Source organism: Symphodus melops (genome assembly GCF_947650265.1).
Source record: "Symphodus melops genome assembly, chromosome: 7".
Classification (NCBI taxonomy): Eukaryota; Metazoa; Chordata; class Actinopteri; order Labriformes; family Labridae; genus Symphodus; species Symphodus melops.
The window spans coordinates 28591650-28609601 of record NC_136697.1 but is presented as its reverse complement, the minus strand read 5'-3'; the positions used below and the strand labels follow the sequence as shown (position 1 = coordinate 28609601).

Here is a 17952-nt window from a genome sequence, read left to right as displayed (position 1 = left end):
TACTGTAAATCATTTCTGATACTAAAGCTCACATCCAAAGCTCTCCTGCTGGCTGCAGAATACTGTCAGTTTGAAGATGTTCTCCTCTTGGTATAAGTGTTGCTTCAGAGCCAAATACCTCAGACGAGCACGTCTATAAACAGAGCAGTTGAGCAATGTGTGTTTTCCAGGGAAATGACTGAAGGTGGTAGGATAAGAGCGTTATTCATACCTGCTGGGAAAACAGACCCACCTGTGTACACATGCCTCACAAGTGTGCTCTATGTTAAAATGAAAAGAGATGCACTCTGGGGTGAAATAACATCCTGCAGGTCAGTTTCCCTGCAGCCTGAGAGCGATGCTCATGCTGGGAACAAGCTTTAGAGATCCTCCCCCCCCCCCCCCCCAACCTGTGGATCTGAACCTCCTGTTTCTTTATTGAGATCATGTTAGCTTGCATCACTGTGTACTGATGGTTCCATACCAATGTTGTTGTTTGAGTGTTGTTTTTTGGCACATTATATGGCCAACAGTGTCTGAACCTTATTTTGGTTTTTTGGTTGACTTTGATACGTGTAGCACTTGTTTACTTTTAAAGTGTTTTTAACATAAACAAAAACCAACATTTTAATAATGAGAAATAAAAAAATCAGAAAATTCCAAATTAAAGGAGAGAGAAATTTTTAACTGATGATTGCATTTAATAAAAATCAGGAGACTTGGATTTTGATTTTAAAATAAATGTATTGGAAAAAATAAATAAGGAAATAAATAAATCAATAACAAATATTCAATTGGAAAAATAAATCTTCAAAGATCTTCAAAGTTCAAAATTGTAAAGGTTCCTCCTTTGAAAAAAACGTCTTTTAGTCCAAAAACAAAAGTTCCTCCTTCTCCTACCACTCTGGTAAGAGATATGCAGTCTTGTTGAAGATGTTTAGGTTGACAATGTCGTTGTTCCTCGTTGTGAGCTCGCCACCCGTGCAAGGGGGAAAAAACCCGGCCTGCATAAAACAAGACCAGAGTCCAAGACAGTCCATCAAACTCTTCAACCATATTCAAATGCATAACAGACAAGACAGGCAACGATTCACAGTACACAAACAACTCACCAATTCCTGGTTCAATCTCTAACAGAAGTATTGCAAAAGTTTGTTGCTGTGATTTTCCTCTCCGTCTGTCTGTGGGTACGTCTCACTTTTCTTATTTGCAGTCTCCTCGGTCCTCGGTCCTCGGTCGAACCGGAAGTAGTTCCAAAGCCGCCATGTTGAGGATCGTCCCAAAGCTCTAATAGTGAACGGAGGAGAGAGGATCGAGGAGAGAGGAGGCTGATCCGAGGAGCGATGACCGAGGAGACACGAGAGCTGACTTTACGGAAGTCTTTTCACTGACAGACACGCCCCCTTCTCGTATATCACTCACTGATTGGACGCTGCAGCGGATCAGACTTGAGTGAAACTTGTCAACATGAGCAGAGTTTAATACGGGAGAAAAGAGGGAGATTAAAAAGAGGCTAAACGGAGCGTGGGACATTTAAACAGATGATGAACATCAGTGAGTTTGTAAATTTACTTTCAAATTAAATTAATATCACTTCCTAAGCAATGATTCTTAAGTAATAATTTAAAAATGTTTTTTTATTTTACACTCTGTGACCTGGGTTACATACGCTTCTTCCTGCATGACTTTTCCTTCAACAACGAGCAAATCAACTCAAACTAAAAACAAAGAGGGAAGCACTTGTTTGTTTGTTAATGTGTTTTATTAATCAACAAATCCTTAGAAGTGGGACGCCACACATGAGCCCATGAATAAAAGAGGACTGACACGCCCATCAGGACTGTTTCCAACAACTTCACTGTTCAAAGAGACGGCTAATCATCCAGTGAACATCAAGTGGAAAGAAAGGAAAGAGAAGAAAATATGCAGAGATGTACAGACGTGTCACAACGTGTAAAAGGAAAATATGTTAAAAACAACAACAAAAGCAGCCACGAGGAATCACAATGAAGACGAGGAGAAGCTCCGACAACCAACGATGAAGAGACGAGGGTCTGTCTCAGGTCTCTTATATGCTCGCTCCTCGCTCCTGGTCCGGACAGGATGTAGCTCCAGACATGTTCAGGATCGTCCCAAAGCTCTCATAACTGAAAGGAGGAGCGATGAGCGAGGATACACAAGAGCTGACTTAACTGACAGACACGCCCCCTCCTCAAATATCACCAGCACAACTTGTCCACAACGTATCAAAAACATTAAAATGAAGGTTTATTAAAGAAAGCATCATTTTTTAATTTAACATCACATCATCAACCGTGAACACACCTGACCTCTAATAACCTCCCCTGTACCCTCCCCCGCCTCCTCTGTAGCCTCCACCTCCATAACCTCCGCCTCCTCCTCCATAACCTCCACCTCCTCCTCCGTAACCTCCACCTCCTCCTCCATAACCTCCACCTCCTCCTCCATAACCTCCACCTCCTCCTCCGTAACCTCCACCTCCTCCTCCATAACCTCCTCTGCCTCTGTAACCTCCTCCCCCTCCTCCATATCCTCCCCCTCCCCTGTAACCTCCCCCTCCTCTGTAACCTCCGCCTCCTCCATAGCCACCCCCTCGGTACCCTCCTCCTCCTCCTCCTCCTCCTCCTCCTCTTCCGTCAAAGCGTCCCATCTTTGGAGGTCGAGGTCCGTCCCCCATCCTGACGGAGAGACGATGGTGAAAACAAACATCAGCTCACTGTGAGGAGGCTGGAAACATTCAGCTGTTTGTGGGATTTTGGCGCCCCCCCATGGACAAACAATGCATGTGGTCTAATTCAGAGTTCTGGAATCTTTAAACATCTGGATCAGGATCTGGACTAACGTTACAGACGATTACAAACAGATTCATGAGAATGTGTGTGTTTCTGTGTGTACCTCTGTGTGTGTGTGTGTGTGTGTGTGTGTGTGTGTGTGTGTGTGTGTGTGTGTGTGTGTGTACCTCTGGTTGTTGCTCATCATGTTGAGTCCGGCTGCAGACGGTTTGGACACGTGTCTGATCAGGTTCAGGAGTCTCTGGTTGCCCTGGTCTATCTGTCGGATGTATTCAGGATCTTTGGTCACCTCGACCACCAGAGCCTCCAGACCGGCCCGCAGAGCCGCCACTCCGCCCGCCACATGGTGAGGGATCCTCAGCTTGATCCTGTACGCATTAATGTGAAAGGTCACCGCCCACTTCCTGTGAAACTTTGAGACTGAACTACGACAAACTCTGCAGGGACTTCACACCACAAACCAGGAACCTTCAGAGGGTCTGAATCCAGTTCCAGAGCTCAGCTGTGAACATCTGTACATTAAATACCTTTGATAGGGACAGTCTGAACGATCGAACATCCGACATCCTCACATGAGATCAAAGTGTGTGCAGCGTCCTCACCAGTCGTCGAGCTCCACCATGTCTCCGCTGGAGCTGATCTTCTTGCAGGCGAACAGCAGCAGCTGCAGAGGACTGACCAGGGTCATCCCTTTAGCCGAGATCGCCCGGGTCCGGATCTGAAGCACGTAACAAAACAACAAACCCCCAACATGAACACGGCACCTCCAAACCACAGCACAGCCAGCGAGAGGTCAGAACGTCTTCGGCCCCGTGTCCACCTGGCGATCTCACCAGGAAGACGCCGCCTGGAGAAAAGGCGAAGAACCCAGCCGCTCCGAGCGCTCAAATTGAACACGGGTGGACAAAGGGCCGCCACGTCAGAATATGAGAAAACTAAAACGATGGCGTCCAGGAGCAGCGGCTCATTTCAAGTCCAGAACGTGGAGAGAGCTTACACTTTGATTTACTGAAAGGGAAAGAGAGGCTGACCTTCTCGCTGAAGACGAAGAACGGCGACGGGTAGGTGATGTCATGGCTGCTGAACGGGCAGTTGACGGAGGACTTGTGGATGAGGGCGTTGCGCCCCTCGGTGGTCAGGATCTTCCTCTTCTCTTTGTGGTAGCAGACGTTGGGGTAGGAGCCGAAGGTCAGCAGGGACACGACCACGTCCAGGTTGTTGTCCGGTCCCACTGTGTTGAACGTCTGAGTCATGAGACTCTCTGACAGGATGGAAAAAAAAAAAACACGTGAAGAGAAGTCGGACGAGGTCGTGTCTGTGACATCAGCGGTGCGTTCAGGTACCTTCAGGGAATCCGGCGTTCACCAGGATCTCCTTCAGCTGCACTTTGGCCTCCCAGGTCATCCTCAGCGTCGACATGTTGAGACGTTTGTGCTCACAGAAACGCGTCTCTGCGTCCTCGCCGTTAATCCTGAGGAACAACAACAAGCCGTCAGTCAGGGTTGTTACATGCTCCTCTCTATGGTGAGTTTAAGCCACGCCCCCTCCTCACCTGACGTCGTCCCAGGCCTGGAACACGGACAGCAGAGCCACGTGGTCGGAGAAGCGGCTGCCTGAAAAGTTTCTGTGGACGAAGCCGAGACGTTTCCCCTCGTTGATGAACGGCTCCTGGAAACAGGTGGCAGCTGAGATGGTGCACATCGCGTCTCCGACACTAGAGGGCGCCAGAGGGGAGGGGCGAGTTGTTAAAGCGAGACAGGAAACATGCAGTCATGTGACTCGTCTGCACAGAGGAGAAGAAGAAACTGACTGGAAGATGCAGCCCATGATCATCATCTTCCCCAGACGAGGCTCGATGGGCAGGCGGGCCAGAATCCGTCCCAGAGGGGTCAGCTCCTCGTTCGAGTCCAGAGCATCCAGCTCTGAAACACACACCTTCATTGTTACTGACGTGCCATCCAAAGGCAAAATTCTGTTAACTCTACTGCACGCTGAGCACCTTTCAGGGTGTGTTCGGCCTCGATGACGGCGTCCAGCGGCGGCGGCTCGATGGCCTTGGACAGGAAGTGTCCGATGGCGCCGAGTCTCAGCAGCTTGATGCTCAGGGCGACTTCATGCAGCGGAGTCCTGAAGATCTCAGGGGTCATGTGAGTCTCCAGCCTGAACACATAACAGAACAATTACACATTCTATGACATCACAGAAGGGTGTGTGTGTGTGTGTGTGTGTGTGTGTGTGTGTGTGAGACCTCTCAAAGCGAGCTTGGCTGCAGAGGTGGAAACAGAATCCGGGTCGCACTCTCCCGGCTCGACCTTTCCTCTGCTCCAGGTTGGTCTTGGAGGCCCAGACGGTGGCGAAGTTGGTCATGTTGTTGTGCGAGGTGAACAGTTTCACTTTCTGCCTGTCAGGACGAAACACAAACACAAACACAAACACAAACAGTGAGAACAGATCCTCTCTGATCCGAGTGACAAACAAGGACTGAGACTCGACCCACACGACTCACTTGCAGGAGTCGATGACGTACACGACGTCGTTGATGGTGATGCTCGTCTCCGCGATGTTAGTGGACAGAATCACCTGCAGATCAAACGTTTACTTTAAAGATCAACGTGAAGGTCAAAGGTCAATGTGTGATGTCATCAGGTCTGATGGGACTAAATAAATACAGGGAGACACTGAGTCTGTGTTTCATGCTAAATCTTCTCCTCCATGTTCCTCGAACAGAAAAGTCCATCCTCTCCGTCTTCTGCCTGCTCAAACAGGCCGTTTGGAGATGTTCCCTTCATGACATCACAAAGGGCAGTAGCCCCTCCCCTTCATGACATCACAAAGGGCAGTAGCCCCTCCCCTTCATGACATCACAAAGGGCAGTAGCCCCTCCCCCAGGTGGGTGACACTCCCACAGCTAGGTGTTTGTTCTGCCCTCTGAGTCTGCCTTCTCACCGTAAACAATAGGACATGGAGCCAGAAAGCAGCGAGTACACCCGAGCCCTTCCAGAGAGGGGGCGTGGTCAGACACAGCTCATTTACATATTTAAAGCTACAGACACAGAAACAGCCTGTTTACCTTCTTCAGGATCACTGATTGGCATTTTATGAAATTAACTGTCCAGCAGCGTCTCTGACCTTGGTGATGCTTTCAGGAACCGGTTCAAACACCCTCCTCTGCTCCTCGCGGGGGATCTGAGAGTGGAGCGGCAGGATCCGGTAACGGTTACTTCCTGGAAACACAAACATGGAGAGACAACGAAAAACAACCTTCCATCAGATCATGACGTGACACCGACCGTCTCTGGCTCTGTAGCGAGACTCTGGTTTGACTTGTCGGTAAGTGAACACAGATCAGTTGCAGAGAGACCCTGATCGATTGTCTCAAAGCAGACAAAGATCGGTGACGTCGTACCGAAGTGCGGGTTGGTCTCCAGGTGTCTCTGCATGGAGCAGATGAGGTTCCAGCCGGGCAGGAAGATGAGCACGGCTCCGGCCACCTTCAGCGTCTCGATGTATTTGAGGAGAGCTTCCACCAGCTCGAAGGACGTCTCCTTCTCGTTGATCTGAGCCAGCGAACGCTTCGTCTCCGCCGTGTACTCCGGCCCACAGATCAAGTTACAGTTCGTCTGCAGAGGAGAGGGTACAAAATTAAAAATGGCGATGAACGTTCTGGGTTTTTTTTTTATCCTCACGGAGCTGCAGGAACACTTACATCCTCCTCTCCTCCGTCCTCGTCTTTGTCCTTTTTCTTGCGGTCCATCGGAGGAGGGATGAAGCTGGTCATCTGGATGCAATCCTCCAGGAAGTACTCTGAAACAGACAGGATCGTTCTCAACATCAGCAAGGACACGACACGCCCAGGACTCGGCCTACGTACCCCAACCATCTCCAAAAAGGTGTTGCACCTTTACAAGCCAGATATGACAGACTGAAGAACTGAACTGTCCCCGAGCTTCGTCTTATTTAGTGAATCCAGTAAAATCAGATCCGGATTTGTTTGGACCAGAGCTGATAAAGACTCCATACTGACCTTGAACGGGGAAGGTGCGTCCGAACACCTCGATGATGGGGGCGTTGAAGAAGTATTCTCTGAACATGGTGGTGTCGATGGTGGCGGACATGAGGATGACACGGACCTGCGGGTACAACTGGACCACGTCTCTGAGGACCACCATGAGGAAGTCCGTCTGCACACACACACACACACACAGTCAGGACTCTTCAAAACCTCATGGCTCCTCCTGCTAACTGGATCCTGACATTTGGATGAATGTGAAGAACTCACGTTGATGTCTCTCTCGTGGATCTCATCAACAATGACGTGACTGATGCCTCGGATTCCTGCTTCCAGCTTTCGCAGCAGAACACCTGAACACAGAAACATCATCAGATCAATGTTCAACATGACAGTCTCTAAACTACAGGAGGTAGAGTCTGCAGTTATCAGACCTGCTGGTACCTACAGTCTCTAAACTACAGGTGGTAGAGTCTGCAGTTATCAGACCTGCTGGTACCTACAGTCTCTAAACTACAGGAGGTAGAGTCTGCAGTTATCAGACCTGCTGGTACCTACAGTCTCTAAACTACAGGAGGTAGAGTCTGCAGTTATCAGACCTGCTGGTACCTACAGTCTCTAAACTACAGGAGGTAGAGTCTGCAGTTATCAGACCTGCTGGTACCTACAGTCTCTAAACTACAGGAGGTAGAGTCTGCAGTTATCAGACCTGCTGGTACCTACAGTCTCTAAACTACAGGAGGTAGAGTCTGCAGTTATCAGACCTGCTGGTACCTACAGTCTCTAAACTACAGGAGGTAGAGTCTGCAGTTATCAGACCTGCTGGTACCTACAGTCTCTAAACTACAGGAGGTAGAGTCTGCAGTTATCAGACCTGCTGGTACCTACAGTCTCTAAACTACAGGAGGTAGAGTCTGCAGTTATCAGACCTGCTGGTACCTACAGTCTCTAAACTACAGGAGGTAGAGTCTGCAGTTATCAGACCTGCTGGTACCTACAGTCTCTAAACTACAGGTGGTAGAGTCTGCAGTTATCAGACCTGCTGGTACCTACAGTCTCTAAACTACAGGAGGTAGAGTCTGCAGTTATCAGACCTGCTGGTACCTACAGTCTCTAAACTACAGGAGGTAGAGTCTGCAGTCATCAGACCTGCTGGTACCTACAGTCTCTAAACTACAGGAGGTAGAGTCTGCAGTCATCAGACCTGCTGGTACCTACAGTCTCTAAACTACAGGAGGTAGAGTCTGCAGTCATCAGACCTGCTGGTACCTACAGTCTCTAAACTACAGGAGGTAGAGTCTGCAGTTATCAGACCTGCTGGTACCTACAGTCTCTAAACTACAGGAGGTAGAGTCTGCAGTTATCAGACCTGCTGGTACCTACAGTCTCTAAACTACAGGAGGTAGAGTCTGCAGTTATCAGACCTGCTGGTACCTACAGTCTCTAAACTACAGGTGGTAGAGTCTGCAGTTATCAGACCTGCTGGTACCTACAGTCTCTAAACTACAGGTGGTAGAGTCTGCAGTTATCAGACCTGCTGGTACCTACAGTCTCTAAACTACAGGAGGTAGAGTCTGCAGTTATCAGACCTGCTGGTACCTACAGTCTCTAAACTACAGGTGGTAGAGTCTGCAGTTATCAGACCTGCTGGTACCTACAGTCTCTAAACTACAGGAGGTAGAGTCTTCAGTTATCAGACCTGCTGGTACCTACAGTCTCTAAACTACAGGAGGTAGAGTCTGCAGTTATCAGACCTGCTGGTACCTACAGTCTCTAAACTACAGGTGGTAGAGTCTGCAGTTATCAGACCTGCTGGTACCTACAGTCTCTAAACTACAGGTGGTAGAGTCTGCAGTTATCAGACCTGCTGGTACCTACAGTCTCTAAACTACAGGAGGTAGAGTCTGCAGTTATGAGACCTGCTGGTACCTACAGTCTCTAAACTACAGGAGGTAGAGTCTGCAGTTATCAGACCTGCTGGTACCTACAGTCTCTAAACTACAGGAGGTAGAGTCTGCAGTTATCAGACCTGCTGGTACCTACAGTCTCTAAACTACAGGAGGTAGAGTCTGCAGTTATCAGACCTGCTGGTACCTACAGTCTCTAAACTACAGGAGGTAGAGTCTGCAGTTATCAGACCTGCTGGTACCTACAGTCTCTAAACTACAGGAGGTAGAGTCTGCAGTTATCAGACCTGCTGGTACCTACAGTCTCTAAACTACAGGAGGTAGAGTCTGCAGTTATCAGACCTGCTGGTACCTACAGTCTCTAAACTACAGGTGGTAGAGTCTGCAGTTATCAGACCTGCTGGTACCTACAGTCTCTAAACTACAGGAGGTAGAGTCTGCAGTTATCAGACCTGCTGGTACCTACAGTCTCTAAACTACAGGAGGTAGAGTCTGCAGTTATCAGACCTGCTGGTACCTACAGTCTCTAAACTACAGGAGGTAGAGTCTGCAGTTATCAGACCTGCTGGTACCTACAGTCTCTAAACTACAGGAGGTAGAGTCTGCAGTTTTCAGTCTGTTTACATACCGACGGTGCAGAACAGCACACTAGCATGGGGTCGAGGGAGAATGGACTCAAAGCGGACACTGTAACCACAGCTTTTCCCAATATCCTCTCCTCTCTCGAAGGCGACTCGCTCGGCCACCGACACAGCGCTGATCCGTCTGGGCTGGAGAGAGAGAGAGAGAGAGAGAGAGAGAGAGAGAGAGAGAGAGAAATGAGAGAGACGAAAGAACCAATAAAAACATCAACAGGCTTCTTTGTCTGTCTCCAACTTTACAGCTGCAGTTCCTCCAGTGTCCACTAGAGTCTGTCTCCTGCAGTGAGTCAGTCTCCATAGAGCTCTATGGTCCCTTCGACCCTGACCTTTAACCTCTGCGTTGTACATCAGGATGCAGTCTGAGCGTTACCTGGGTGACGACGATGTTGCAGTCGGATGCTTTGCCTTCTTTGATGAAGCGGTCCAGGATGTACTGAGGAACCTGAGTGGTTTTGCCGCAGCCCGTCGCCCCCCGGATGATCACCACGGGGTTGTGGTCGATGGTGTCCATGATCTCTTTTTCAAACTGTTTGACGGGCAGCTGCTCCCGCTCCTCCAGGATCTGCACAAGTTTGTTGTTTTTAGTATTTTAAATGTTCTTTGTGTTCGTCTGTGAGGCGGAGGAGGAGGAGCAGCACTGACCTTCTGCAGGTTGTCGTCGTGCTCCAGCTGGTACATCAGCTCGCTGTGCAGCTCGCCGCTGATCTGCTCCGGAGCGCACTAGAGTGAAAGTTTAACACGCTGACATCACTACAGAGACACACGTGATGCTCTCATTCGTCCTCTGCTGCAGCCTGCCTCTATATTACTGTGAGGAAACATTCAGTGAAATGCTCTGAAGCTTGGACTGTTTGACTCTCTGCTCTTATTGGTTGAAAGACCTTCATTATGCAACAACCGTCCATTAGCAGTAGCAACGTAGCAGGAAGCACTCAGTGACTCAGTAAAGACTCACGAAGGCCAGCGGTCCCTCGTCGATGTTGCTGCTGGTCCAGGGGTTCCAGTTGATCTGTGGAGGCGACCAGGGGACGACGCCGGCTCCGCTCTGACGCTGAGACGGCTCGAACGTCGCCATCTTCCCCTGAATCAGGGACACCGAGCTGCTGGGGTCTGCAGGCTGGACGAGACGATATTTAGATCTCAGTCGTTACACATCGTGTCGGGAGATGTTGGATTGTTTCGTAGGGTTGGGAGGAAAATATCAGGGTGGTAAGGTGCCCAGGTGACTCACAGGTGGGGGGATCTGGACTCCGAGCTCCTGGACGACGGTGGCCAGCTGCTGCTGCAGGTCAGGAGTCACGCTGACCTCGTACGCCGCCAGCTGCTCACAGAGAGAGAGAGAGAGAGAGTGAGCTCTCACGCTGCAGGGGGGGTCAGGGGAACCTGTGAGAAGCTGCTCGTACCGTCTCTCCCTCCTTCTTCTTGGTGACTCCGGTGTAGGCCTCGATCACCCCCAGGTGGTAGAGCTGCCGCACCAGAGAGAGAGCGCACGACTGAGCTGCCAGCTTCTTGTTGGAGCCGTGCTCTCGCCCTGTGATCCCTGCACACAACATTCACACACACCGTTTAGACTGTCCATGACTTCCGGAGGCAGGGACCCTAGCCACGGGGACCCTAGCCACGGGGACCTGAGCCACAGGGACCTGAACCACAGGGACCTGAGCCACAGGGACCTGAACCACAGGGACCTGAACCACAGGGACCTGAGCCACAGGGACCTGAACCACAGGGACCTGAGCCACAGGGACCTGAACCACAGGGACCTGAACCACAGGGACCTGAGCCGCAGGGACCTGAGCCACAGGGACCTGAACCACAGGGACCTGCACCACAGGGACCTGAACCACAGGGACTCTAGCCACAGGGACCTGAGCCACAGGGACCTGAGCCACAGGGACCTGCACCACAGGGACCTGCACCACATGGACCTGCACCACAGGGACCTGAACCACAGGGACTCTAGCCACAGGGACCTGAGCCACAGGGACCTGAACCACAGGGACCCTAGCTACAGGGACCTGAACCACAGGGACCCTAGCTACAGGGACCTGAACCACAGGGACCTGAACCACAGGGACCTGAGCCTCATTTTTAAATCATTCTTTGATGTCATTAAACGTGAACTTACGTCTCCCGAGCTGTTTCACAAACAGTTGCATCTCCGCTATGAAGCTCCTGCAGACACAGACACAAACATGACAGCTTCACTTCCTGCGACTTTCAAAATAAAACCTGAACATAGCTGAAGCGGTGAAGTGAAAAACTCACCTGCGGCGCCCTCGGACGGGAGGCCTGTATGTTTGTCTGCCGGCCTTATGGACTTAAACAAAGAACCCTCTCTGGCCCGCTCTCTAACCTGCAGTGAACAGCAACACCAGAAATCACAACCAGACTCCACTGAGCCCCCGAGCTGCACCCATGGGACCCCTTTAGTGCACCTAAACGCTGCCCCATGTCTTCCTTCAGTCAGGCTGTGAGTTCTGGTGTCACCTCTGCGTTTACCTGCTGCACCGGCTAAATGATGGCTAACATGGACTCTGTGTGTGTGCGTGTGTGTGTGTGTGTGTGTGTGTGGATCATTTGCATTCCATAATTTTACATTTTAAAAATAAAAATAGTCGGGCTTTTATTTTGAATGTTTGTACTGTCAGAAGCTGAATTTAAGCATGCTTTTATTTTGAAATACAGTAAGTCCCTTCTGGTTGGTAGGTTTGGTCATTAAGGAGGAACATTTTGTTGGACCAGGATTTAGCCGGTGTCTCTCTCTCTCTCTCTCTCTCTCTCTGCCTGCTCTGCGCTCTGATTGGTTCACACAGTGAGATCTCTCTGGTGTAGCCGACACACGCCGGAGTCTCTGAGCTTACAGCAGGCCAGCAGAGAAACATACAGCAGCGTCCTGAACACACACACACACACACACACACACACACACACACACACAGGGAACCAATCGTATTGCCTTCTGTGTGGGATGGCGACGGCTGCAGACGACAAACCGATGCGTCAAAGCTACCCGGCGACACCTGTAAACGCCGGCGGTGTCGGAGCGGCTCAAAATAAAAGTGATGGATTCAGCTCGCTCGCTCTCGTCTCTTCTTTGCAGTTATTACAGGAAACCATGGCAACGAAACACTCTGGGTTACAGTTGCCATGGTTTCCTGTAAACAGACAATCAGAGGACGTGGCTGAACGAGAAAATCACACTGCCGTCTAGTGTTCAGGCGGAGTACTGCAGCGGCACGCCAGCGAGCGAGCACGTAGACCACGGCGAAGTCTGAGCGTACTCGAGTCCACGTTTACGTTAAAACCTGTCGACTGGATAAAAACGACTTCAGCACGCCGCGCACGTCTAACCACATGGACCTGCTGCCGGTCTAGGAAAGGTTCCAGTCTTTAGGTCCAGACCTGTTGTGGTCCGGTCCCACTTGGCTGTATTTATACTCGGCGCTGGTTCTCTCCTTCTGGAAGAACTGGTTCAGGCGGGCCTTGGCGTTCTCCAGTGTCCAGTTGCCGTGGAGATTAGCGTTCAGGTCCACCTCCTCGGACTCCAGAGTCTGCGCGGGTCGAACAGGAAGTGGATTTTACTGATCGATGAACAAACACACGTCAGATCATGAGGTTACAGGAAGTACCGTACGGCCTGGGCTTCCTGTTCGTCTCTCTTGTCGTAGTACTCCTTTAGGTTGGCTCCGCGCTCCCACTGTGCCCCGCCTCCTCCGCCGCCGCCACCACCGCCACCGCCGCCGCCGCCGCCGCCGCCCCACCCTCCGGAGTAACCCAGTCCGGTCACTCCTGGTACCGGACCTGCACTGCTGCACTCATCTAACAACACAAACAGGTCAGGGCCAGCTGATCCAGGACCCGAGGACCCCCCCCCCCCCCCCCTTAGAGAGTCTCACACCTTGTTCAGCTTTGACCACGAGGTGAGGAGGCAGAGGGCCGCTGGACGGGAGCGATCCAAAACCACCTTCACTTCTTCCTCCTCCTCCGTCAGGAAGGTCGGCTTCAGGAGCGCTCGCCTGGTGACACAAATAAAAAGTGAAAATCAAACTGGAAGTTTAAAAACTAAAATCTCTGATCGATTTTCCTGATTTAAAAAGGAGACTTACTCCTAACGCCGGGACCTCGGCTGCACTCATCTCCCCGGCCCGGACCAGATAGTTGACGAAGTCTCGGGCGGCGTTGGACTGGGCGTCCTTCTTGTTGGTGGAGTTCCCCATCCCGATGTAGTTGAAACCCTCGACGCGGACCTGCAGGGGACGAGACTTCAGCGAACCAGCTGACCTTAAAGAGGACGGAGAACGACTCGAAGCTCACCTCGCACAAAAACTTCTGCCGGTTTTTATTCCCCGCCGCTCGGATGTCGTAACTCGGAGTCATCTTCTTCTTCCCACACCAGGCGTACAGGAAGTTCTTGATGTCAGCCATGATGGACTGACGTGGAGGGGGGGGGGGGGCTCCTCTGCTGGTCCTTCAATCTGACAAATCAAATCACCACGACATGTTCAGATTTAGACTTAGACTTAGACTGAACTTTATTGATCCTTTGGGATGACTCCCTCAGGAAATTTAGGACAAGCTGTTTTAATGATGTCTGATGCTTTTAAAACATTGATCACTGCACACTGATCTGTCCACGTCACATTATGTGCAGATATCGATCCCCACACTGACACATGTCCAAATTAAAGAATCACAACTTCAGATCACCTTCGTCTAACGAGTCATCGCCGAACTCCCCCCGCTAATCGGTTAATTCTGTTTTATTCCGTCTCCAGACACATTTCCTAAGTGGGAAGTTGTGAGTTAATTATTCTAAGTGATTAAAAAACGTCTTCCCTCTAATTCGGGATACAATTAATGACCCAGAGAGCCTCAAACACAGCCTCATTTAAGCTTTAAACCCTTGTAGTTAATTAACCGCTCCGTCTGCTGACTGATAAATTCACTCGTTAATTTCACACGTCAAGCTAGCTTCAGACTTTTACGTTAATAAATCATTTTATTCACTTCAGATGTCAACAGCTGACGTTATTCTAAAGTAAAATGCTTAATTAACATTTCACACTATCATAAAGCAGTGTGTGATTTAAAAAAGATGATTTAAGACTCACAGACAGTCTCGTTTAGCTGTCCGCTCTGCAGACTGCTTCTTCTTCGCTGCTTTAATAGCGGCTCCCATCTAACTTGTACAGGTCGACACCGCCACCTCCTGTCCCGGAAGTGTAACTACAGCGATTCATATTCAAGTTACATTGGAAAAGTTGATTCTAAATAGTAATATTGATTATTTCCCCTGACCTATATGTACCCATCTAGACCTACATCTTTCAGAATCTCGTAAACCCACATCTGATCACTTCTTTTAACCTTTTTCAACCTCTGTTGTTGAAAAATTAGGACCAATTAGGAAGTGTAAAATCCTGCAGTTCTTTAAGTGTCTAGAGGTTGGCAGCATAAAAACAAGAAGTCACATGACACCGTTTTTACAGCCTAAATCAAGCGTGACTGTTCGAGTGACTTTATTATTATTATATAATTGTACAACAAAATTATTTGACTTCTCCTTAAAGTGCACAAAGCTAAAAAGAAAACAGAAAAAGAATGTTAAAAAAGTGACTCTAATTAAGGAAAGACGAGTTATTTACGGTCAGAGTTATTTACATAGATAACAAATGTGGCAGGGCGGGCGTGGGGATTTTTGGATTTTTGTAAAAAAAAAAAAATAAGCTACCGACAACGCCACCCGGGGACTTGCACCCCAGGAGATACACAAATAGTGGAACCAAAACAGGAAAATTAAAGACACATAAGTTCGAAAGAACTGAAGAGGCAGAGTCGTTTTACCAATATATGAAAAAAATGTATTTATTATAGTAAATCAAAAGGATACAAAATACAATGTAGGTTGAACCGAAGCTGTAGGGAGGGAAAACTAAATAAGGACCAAATACTAAGTGAATTAAAATTGTTTATTTTAATACAAACTAAAATAGTCCAAATCAAATTCACTAAATATATTAAAACACTAATAAAAAAAAAGAAAAAAAAAAGGAATAAACCAAAACTGAGCTTAAGCCACTTAGTTAAGAGGCAGACTACGCTGAGGAAGGTGCGGGGGTGCTACCACATACTCACCTGTGCAGCACAGCAAACCTCACAACAAACCAAAACGTCAGTGCCTTGTAATAGTGACCCAGTGCTCTAAACTCTCATGCGAAGTGGAGGAACCTCACCCTGGGTGACTAGCCTCTAAACATAGTGGCTCAGTGGCTGAAAGAAAAGCACAACAAATTAAACCAAACAGAGTAGGAAAAGAACAACTTCAGGTGGTGGCAAAACTAAAGCAAACTAAGAACAAAACTGAGGCTAAATTAGGCAAAACAACAGCAGTTAAAACACCAAAAAAAGAAGAAGAAACCATTAATAAAAACACTGGTAAAGTGTAAAGTAAAACCAAAGCCACCCTACTCAGCAGGAACTCTTCCAAACAAATGTCAGGCCATCTCAGGCACTCAGGTTCATTAAATATGCCGACCTGATTGATGAGCAAAGGGGGGAGGGGCGGGGGAGGGGCGGGTGAGAGGCTGCGTTTCAGAGCAGCATGGTCGGACTCTACCACACAAATATAAAATATAAATATTTGCACAGTATGAAGTAAACGCCTCAGCTCCAACTCTCAGTCTGTCGTTAGCTTGAATCAGAGTTAGCCTGAGACAGCATTTCCAGCACGGAGACCGCCATCCATGGGACTCCAGCGCCCCCTGCAGGGACACACGGGGGACTCCAGCGCCCCCTGCAGGAACACACGGGGGACTCCAGCGCCCCCTGCAGGGACACACGGGGGACTCCAGCGCCCCCTGCAGGGACACACGGGGGACTCCAGCGCCCCCTGCAGGGACACACGGCTAACACAGCCTCCCTTATTAGAGTTGTGGCCTACAGCAATGTTTCTCAACCGATGGCCCGAGGCATTTTCAGTGCGTGCCTGGATAAAAACTTGTGTAAAAAGTCTGTGAAGGGTTTTATCTCGGTTTCAGAGCGCCCTGATCTCGGGTCTGTCTTGAGCCTGTTTCCACACAGCAGTCCGGTACGGATCAGTACAGTTTGGTTCAATAAAGCCTGATCCTGTTTGTGTTTCCGCAGCCACACGTGCCCTATTTGGTCGACGGCGTGTAAGCTGGATGCCGATAGCTGCGTTAGCTACATAATAGCGTCACATGATAGCAACAAACAGCTAACTGCTAACCGCTAACTAATAGACTGTCTGTAGCGAGGAGAAATAAACAGGCGTAAACTAACGACTGTGTATTTAAACACAGCGGGGTTTTGTGTAACACGGGAAGTGACGATTCTTTCGACCAATCAGTGGACTGCAGTGTTTAGCTCCAGCTTTTAGGGTCGGATCGACATTCTTGGCACTCCAACAGAAGAGCCCTAAAAAGTGGGACGGTACGGATCGGTTAGTTGGGAATCTTTCCCGGGATAAGTCTATGGAAACGCCACAAAATGCACACCGTGCTGTATCGTACTGAGACGAACCGATCCGGACCGCTGGGTCGATCCTGAACTCTTTGTCAAGCCTCATACTGGACTGAAGCAGAGTGTGTGAAGTGATCCGGATCGTTCTGACCCCGAGTGCACCCAGGTGTTTGTTTTTGAAGTGTTGTGAAAGTTCAGAAGAAAATCAGTCACAGATTCACAAAAATGAACTCAGACTTGAGTAACTCTGACATCCAGCCAGGTGAAGTTAAGGTGTGTGTGTGTGTGTGTGTGTGTGTGTGTGTGTGTGTGTGTTTAGGGTGTGGCGTTGACATGATAACAGTAACAAGTCGGGCGTGGCTTTACACGTGTGTGTGTGTGAGTGTGTGTGTGAGCACAGGCAGGGTGTGTGAGCTGGATCATGATGAGTCTGAGGTTCAAGGTGTGTCGGCTGCAGCCTCAGGAAACATTTTTTACTAAAGACACAAAAACGAGAGCTGCAGGCTACAGCTACACTGAGTGAGCAACCATGACACAACACACACTCTACACACACTCTACACACACTCTACACACACTCTACACACACTCTGCTCACTCCACATACTCAACACATTCAGAACAAACAAACTGGAAACACGATGCTGCAGAAACTTATAATGTTGTTAACTCGAGATAAAGATGCTGTTTTTTGTCGTAGAATTAAAGAAGCAGTCTGTAGCTCCGCCCCCTAATGTTTAAAATGAGTACTGCAGTCTAACACAGGTCAGCATGTGGTGGACACTGTAGCTTCAGTGTTTAGCCAGCTCTGCATGTGGTGGACACTGTAGCTTCAGTGTTTAGCCAGCTCTGCATGTAGAGACACTGTAGCTTCAGTGTTTAGCCAGCTCTGCATGTGGTGGACACTGTAGCTTCAGTGTTTAGCCAGCTCTGCATGTGATGGACACTGTAGCTTCAGTGTTTAGCCAGCTCTGCATGTGGTGGACACTGTAGCTTCAGTGTTTAGCCAGCTCTGCATGTGGTGGACACTGTAGCTTCAGTGTTTAGCCAGCTCTGCATGTGGTGGACACTGTAGCTTCAGTGTTTAGCCAGCTCTGCATGTGGTGCTTCAACACAGCAGG

The 17952-nt window shown here is 49.2% G+C and overlaps 1 protein-coding gene across 5 annotated transcripts; it reads right to left on the bottom strand.

Annotated features, from left to right (window-relative positions):
- Positions 1 to 1695: 1695 nt before the first annotated feature.
- On the bottom strand, positions 1696 to 14541 carry dhx9 (DEAH (Asp-Glu-Ala-His) box helicase 9). 5 transcript variants are annotated; one of them, XM_079348509.1, is made up of 29 exons: positions 14464 to 14541; positions 13667 to 13827; positions 13459 to 13599; positions 13251 to 13368; positions 12987 to 13171; positions 12755 to 12903; positions 11478 to 11524; positions 10753 to 10889; positions 10581 to 10670; positions 10305 to 10466; positions 9992 to 10069; positions 9720 to 9911; positions 9337 to 9478; positions 7072 to 7154; positions 6817 to 6973; positions 6499 to 6596; positions 6199 to 6412; positions 5922 to 6016; positions 5299 to 5372; positions 5041 to 5193; positions 4792 to 4952; positions 4603 to 4714; positions 4345 to 4506; positions 4136 to 4263; positions 3824 to 4053; positions 3395 to 3510; positions 2960 to 3160; positions 2395 to 2678; positions 1696 to 2358 (listed from the first exon to the last, which is right to left on the bottom strand). In XM_079348509.1, exons 2-29 carry the CDS (start codon positions 13775 to 13777, stop codon positions 2312 to 2314), a joined length of 3867 nt encoding a protein of 1288 aa, XP_079204635.1. In that variant the 5' UTR covers positions 13778 to 13827; positions 14464 to 14541; the 3' UTR covers positions 1696 to 2311. The 5 variants fall into 5 exon arrangements, with proteins under 5 accessions (XP_079204635.1, XP_079204634.1, XP_079204636.1 ...); XM_079348510.1 differs by having other exon boundaries at positions 1697 to 2358; positions 2416 to 2678; XM_079348511.1 differs by having other exon boundaries at positions 1697 to 2397; positions 2479 to 2678.
- Positions 14542 to 17952: the final 3411 nt, after the last annotated feature.